This window comes from Natrix helvetica, assembly GCF_964273705.1.
Source record: "Natrix helvetica genome assembly, chromosome: 2".
Taxonomy (NCBI): Eukaryota; Metazoa; Chordata; class Lepidosauria; order Squamata; family Natricidae; genus Natrix; species Natrix helvetica.
This window is the reverse complement of record NC_138552.1, coordinates 256,222,920-256,229,528: the sequence shown is the minus strand read 5'-3', so window position 1 is coordinate 256,229,528 and position 6,609 is coordinate 256,222,920. Positions and strand designations below refer to the sequence as shown.

At 42.7% G+C, this 6,609-nt stretch overlaps 1 protein-coding gene across 3 annotated transcripts in view; it reads left to right on the top strand.

Moving 5' to 3' along the window:
* Nucleotides 1-3,596: 3,596 nt before the first annotated feature.
* The window catches only part of FBXO11 (F-box protein 11), an 88,837-nt gene continuing 85,824 nt past the window's right edge, over nt 3,597-6,609 (top strand). The window contains exon 1 of one of the 3 annotated variants that reach the window (XM_081942352.1): nt 3,597-4,368. In XM_081942352.1, coding sequence (XP_081798478.1) covers nt 3,606-4,368 — 763 coding nt within the window. In that variant the 5' untranslated portion in view covers nt 3,597-3,605. The remainder of the gene's footprint in view (nt 4,369-6,609) is intronic. The other 2 variants (XM_081942351.1, XM_081942353.1) reach the window with 2 other exon arrangements.

The following is a 6,609-nucleotide window of genomic DNA, read 5'->3' as shown; positions in this document are numbered from 1 at the left end:
AGGATCCCCCACCTAGCATTCAACAGGCATACTGAATTGCAAACATGCCCTATTAACAGGACCACTGTCTATTATTATTGTCTTTTTAATGACATATGGCAACTTGGTATCCCAAGTCCTTCAATACAATTTTCTCCTTAAGTATATAAATTTGATCTCTAAATTACTTTTTTAACAAAACTTTGCTCAGGCCCAACTTTCTTTGATTTTAGTCATGGAACTGCATTGTACTTGTGCTTTAATAATATTTTTTAGCTATTTAGTTCAGAATAGCCATCATTGTGGCTTAGGTTTACAAGTGCTAATTTTTTACTTTATTGAATAACTACTTATTACACATTTTCTTATTGTTTTTAGGTATTAAATAATAAAGTATTTATTTCCTGTAATTTAATACTACAGTGGTTTTTTTAAAAAAAGAATCACTATATGTTTGTCAAGGTTCAATGTACTTGCCAATTGTTATTGTCCATCCTCACAATCAATCAGGCTATGGGAAATTGTTATTATTCCTAAACAGGAACAGGACAGGAACTAAACTGCATAATTGGCAGCGAATATCATCTCCTTAGCCCAACATTCCATCTCCAGCAGTGGCCAACAATTATTGCCAGAGTGAGATGGTGGTTCTTGTTTGTACACAGTGGTTGGTTGGAGTTTTAATTCTGGGCTTCCTTAACATAATCAACTGTAATCATGACAACTGCCCTCAATTGTCAGCTGTTGTTCTTGCGATCTTAAATGGCATTCTGCTCTATTAATATTATTGTATCAGGAGAATACATAATTGTGGCTTGGGCTTATTAGCGATAGCTTTCTATGTAGAAATCTAACAGTGCAGTATCCATCTGGGAATATCTGTGCAATATTTTTAAAAACATAGTTGGGTTATGAACTATGGTTGCTTATTGTCCCAGGATATGAGGTGTTAGAAATAGTATGTCTGTACTAGATAGTAACTTGAAAGTATAGGAAGTCCTTGGATTATGATTCTAATTGGGATCAGGATTTTCATCAAGTGAAAGGTCATGCAAGACACATAACTGTGCTGCTTAGTAAAGCAGTTTCAGCAGTCCCAGTTGTGCTCATGTGATGCTGTAACTGGTCATAGATGTGGGTTGTCACCAAGCACCTAAATTCTGATCACATTACCAAGGGGATGTTGCAGTGGCCAGAATTTCAAGGACTGATTGTAACTACCATTCATTCAGCAACATCATAACTTTGAAAGATCACTAAATGCATGGATGTAGTTTGAGGACTAATAGTGAAAAAAGTGTTTCATCTAAGTTGTAGATTATGCGTGGATTTAGTGGGTCAAAGGATACACAATTCTCATTGGTTGAATGGTTGCACGGATTCACAGTATTTTGGAGAATCTATGAGCTCTTCACACTGTGGTAAGTGGATAGGTGCATCAGCTTAGATAGTAAAACATGAAGCATATTTAGTTGGTGAATAAACCATACATCATTTAATATAATCATTGCCAAAGGTTCACTATTACTGTCAGACCTCCAGGCACGATGGCACATCCAAGTCTTCAGGCCCCATCAGAAGGGTACGTTTCAATCTAGGTTCTGGGGGAAGGAGGGCAAACATCATGACAAAAAACACTCTCTTCCTAGATCTTGTCAGATTACATTTCTTAATAGATAGGACATGTAACATGCCTCTCCTGCTGGATCTGATAGATAGGATGGGTAGATGTAACTGGAAAGAGGAGGTCCCTCAACAAATATGTTGACAGTAGAAGATTCTTCACCTTTAGTCTTTTAAGAATGATGTCATGTTGCTTGCTTCTGGTTAGGAAGATAGCATCAGATTGTACCAATTTCTTGGAAATTGTACCTATTTCTATATCAGTTTCTTGGAAAGTTTTATGGATTTTTATATATGCAAAAAACCAAAATGGAAGCGGAAGAGAACTTTTAACGTAACAGAATTTGGTGGCACTAAGAAAGAGTTTACCTCCCATAGACACAGATACCGTCAGAAGGATATGGCTGAAATTATTAGGGTTAAGAGCATCAAATAGGATGGGTAAAACCAAAGTAATTTAGTAAGAAATGTCATACATATGACCAAGTGGCTGAAGATGATTTTGAGATGAGATATAAAATTAAATAGCTATCTAAAGAAAGACCTACTATAGTAATTTGTGATATTAATTTGTTCTAGTTGTAACATACGTGTAAATATGTTCTAATTATAATAAAGAGATTGAATTTTTACAAATTCTAAATTGTCTTAAGACTAATAGATCATAGAAAAAAATTTGAGAGATAATCTTTGATATAAATCTATTGGCATACCCCTGTAGTTTCTGTAGTCATAGAAAACCTATTGCAAATTTCATAGTCTTTATAATAATCTTTGTGGGTTTTTCATGTAATGGAGTAACATAGTTAACCTTGCAGAGGTGGGGGGATAACTTATAATTAATTAAATGCATGAAAACAAATACATTATCATGAAAACAGATATAAAGGCAATAAGAATTAAAACCAAATGTAGTCATAAAAACAATTTGGAAAGGTTAAACATGATCAGGAAAATAAAAAGAGAATTTGCCAAAGACACATTAATATAAGCAGCAAGCAAATTTCTAATCCAAGATCACAAAAACCGAGTAGGTTCTCTAGCACAGCAGATGAAGGAGGATCTAACAGCTGTTAACAACTTCAACGCTAGGTGTGCAGCTTTAAGAGGACATTTTCAAATTGTCCAGACAAACTCAACTGACTGATGCACCCCACAATATATTTCCAATGCTGTTATTTTAAAACAGAATAGCTTTTAAGAAAAGGGACTGAACCCACAAAATATGTCATATTGGCCCCTCAACCGAGAAAGGCTATGCTCACCTACTCCAGAACACTGTAGTATCCAAACAGAAGAGAAGCCACCTAGCAAGAAACATCAACAATCCCCCCCCCCCCGCAATGGAGACCATTTTCCAAAAAGTATTTCATACCTACCCTTTTATACTAGTTCCTTGATATCTTTTCAGCCTCCCTGAAAACCGGGGTCCCAGATGAAGCAAGCTGTCAAACCAAATTCCCTGATTCAGAATTAAACCACCTTTTCTTTTCTGCTCCACCAGATTCCCCACTCAGGAACTGATTAATGATTTCTTTGAAGCTGAGATAATAATTTATAATAAACTACATTACTATCATCCCATGCTCCTTCACTTCCATTCTTTCTCGAAAGAACGAAATGCTTCTGTTTCTTTGGCAGGAAGACAATTTTTGAACTCTTTGTACTTCTGACCCAGTTCAAAGACGGAACCCCCATTTGCTCCCTCCCTTTCCTGAACCTAGAATACAGCTCTGGACAAACTAAAGGACTTTTCTGCCCTGAGCCACCCTCCCCAAGCTTTCCCCGCACTTCGTTGGCCTCACGCTTCTCAGCTTTTTATACAGCCCCCTTTCTCTGCGGCCTCCTCCTCCTCCCACCCCGCAGTCTCTCCTCCCACTAGCTTTCTCGGCTCCCTCCCTCCCTCTCCGCTCCTTTTTTTTCTCCACCTCCTCAATACCAGCCGCCCCTCGGCCTCAACATGCGAGCCTCGCCCCCATTGGCCAAGCAGCCTCATCCTTTCCATGCGGGATGCGCGGATTGGACAAGCCAGGGCTTGTCGCCTTGCCCGTTGTGAGAGTGTAGAGAGGGGACGGGGAGAGGGAGGGCCTTTTTCCCTCCTCCCCCTCTCTCTCTCCCTCGCTCTGTCTCGCTCTCTCTCTCTCTGGCAGTGTCCATGGCTCCTCCTGCCACGGAGAGGCGACGGGCTTAAGCCGAAGCCGGGCCGGCTGTGGGTGACTCCCTTGAGAGAAACCTTCTTGGGGGGGCTGGGGAGGGGTGGGAGGGAAAAGCGCGAGCTCCAGAGCAGGGGGAAGGGGGTCACCAGCGGCACGAGCATCCCCCTCGTTAACCGCCGCCGGCGGAGGAGAGACCCGGGCGGCAACGGAGGCATAGGAGGAGGCGCCTTCCTTTTCTCTGAGCGAGCTCCTCTGGGCCGGTCTCCTCAGCCAGGAAACCTTCCTTCCCCCTCTCCTCCTCCTCCTCCTCCCCCACCTCCCCTCCCCAAGTCTCGTTGCCGGAGGAGCGACCCCCTCTCCTCCCCCCGCCCGAACCGGCAAATGAACTCGGTCCGAGCCGCCAACAGGAGACCCAGGCGAGTGTCCAGGCCGCGCCCGGTGCAGCAGCCGCCGCCGCCACCGCCTCCTCCTGTTCAGCCGCCTCAGCAGCAGCAGCAGCAGCAACCACTGCAACTGCCGCCGCCACCTCCACCGCCGCCGCCGCCGGAGAGGAACAACAACAACGCCGTAGCTGCCGCCGCCGCAGCCGCTATCGCCGCTGGGGAACGGGGTAAGCGAAGGAGGGAGAGGGAGGGAAGGAGGGACGGGCGGCAAGGACAAGGGCGGCAAAGGGGCGCGGGCAGAGGAGAGACGGCGAAGCGGGTGGGGTTCCTTTCTCCCCCTACCCCCACCGCCTCTGCCAGCTCTAGATACGCTCCCCCTGTTCCGTGGACCTGTTAGGGACATAGGCCGCGCTTTGTTTGGCTCGGGCCCTCCTTGAGCTTTGGATTGCCAATAAACTATGGGTTCCTCTCAGGTACTTTTGGGTGGGGGTGTTGAGGGGTTGTTGAATAGAGAGCACAGAGCCTCCTCTCGGTTCCCCCAAGAGAAAAAGGGAGAGTAAGAGAACGAAGAGGCCCGGGTCCTTTCCCACCTCTTCCCTGGTGGTTTATTTTAGCCGTGGGAGGCAAAAGCTTCCCCCTGTGTCCGGGACACGGTGTGTATCCCAGTAACTTGTGTTGACACATTTCCTTTATATTCTCTTTAATCATCTCCTCCTCCTCGGCGGCGGCTCTCCCCTCCCTCTCCCTCCCCTCCCCGGTTTTTCTCTCTTTTTGTAATGGTGTCTCATGGAGACAAGAACTGCTCTCTCACCCCCTCCTCTTCCTCTCTCTCTCTCTCCCCCTCTCTCTCTCCTCCCTCGCCCTGCCCCAGTGTTTTTGCTGCGCAGTTTGCATGGCTTTGGTTAGCCGGACCCCCGAAGGAAAAAATGATCCGAGATAGGGAGGGATTCGGAGGGTGGCACGAAATAAAGGAATTGCAGACCCCTCATCCCTACATAGGCGGCGTTTTTGTCGGGGGTAGATCATCGGCCATTTATTTATCTGCTTCCTTCTCTTTCCCCTTCTCGCCCCCTTCAGTCTGTCGCACCACTCTCACACACTGGCCTAAATAAAAACCCACAAATATTTGTTACTGGTGTCAGGCGGTAGAGAAACCTTCGTCGTTTTTCCGCGCGTGTGAAGGTTTCAGTTCCCTGCTTGTCGGTCGGGGCCTAGCATAAAAATAATAAGATTGAGACCAATTAGACAAGCACCATTGTTTGAAAGAATTGGAAATGTAATCATGAAAGAGATTCCTGTTTTCCCTCATTCTCTAATAGAAGATTTACATGATCACCGGAAAAATGAAATAAAACCCAGATCTGGGGGCGGGGGAAAGTGTTGGAAAAGGAGGAGGGCGATCATTTTCTCACTAGGCTGCGTAACTGTTGCCATATTAATTGGCTAGGTTTCTCTCCCAGTGTTGGTGTGCTGTCGTCGCAGGGTTATTTTCTAAAGGAGAAGAACAGGGGTGGGATCGGAGGAGACATTTTGCATGTATTATCCACCGGGTTGGATTTTAATTTTTTATGCACTGGGTGTCGCACCTTTCTCATGATAAAAGGAAAATGACCTATGAATTTGGTCGGTTAATAAAACACCTTTAGCTGTTGTTAAAAGAATGGCTTTTGTTTGAGTATGTAAGAATAATTTACTAGGGATAAAATGCTAAATTTCAGAAGTACATGGTAATGTTTTTTTTTTAATGTGAGGGATTGTTAACTCTGAACTTGTTCATAAAGAATCCCAGGATGCTTTTAATTCCTCACATTCATCCAATCAAACAAGAATGTTGCAGGAACCAGATTATTTTTAGAAGATGTGGTTTTTTTTGCCTATAGTTTATGTAAAATGTAAAAATTTTGATACAATTACATAATTATTAATGTTCTAATGTATCATTTGAAACAAATCACTTCCTTCTTTTGAATATCATGTAGACTTTTTGCTTTTGGATTTATGTAATAATAGTTTCTAAATAGTTTAGCAAATTTTGTGAATAGTGAAAAATACAACTAAAGTAACATTGCATTTTATTTGCTTACTGCTTGACTGAGAATTATAACATAAATGAAATAGATACTAGATTTCAGAAGTAGCATTCAAGCAGTATTGATTAGCTCATTCTGGAAATTATTTTTCCTGTAACACATTAAAATTGGACAATATCCTTGTGTTTATGTCAAACATAAATATTCATGCTGCAACTAAGACAAAAAGGAGTACATCTAGTTAATCATAGCAGGTCAAATGAAGGAGATTTTATGAAGCTAGATTAATGATTAACACATAGAAATGCTATACATTAAGACATTTAATTCATTGATTGAGAAACTGTTAGAGTAACAAATTTATAAAAATATAATTTTAAAGTGCTGCTTCTATAAGATTTTAATCTATCATCATTAAAAGTCTTTAGCTAAAGCAGG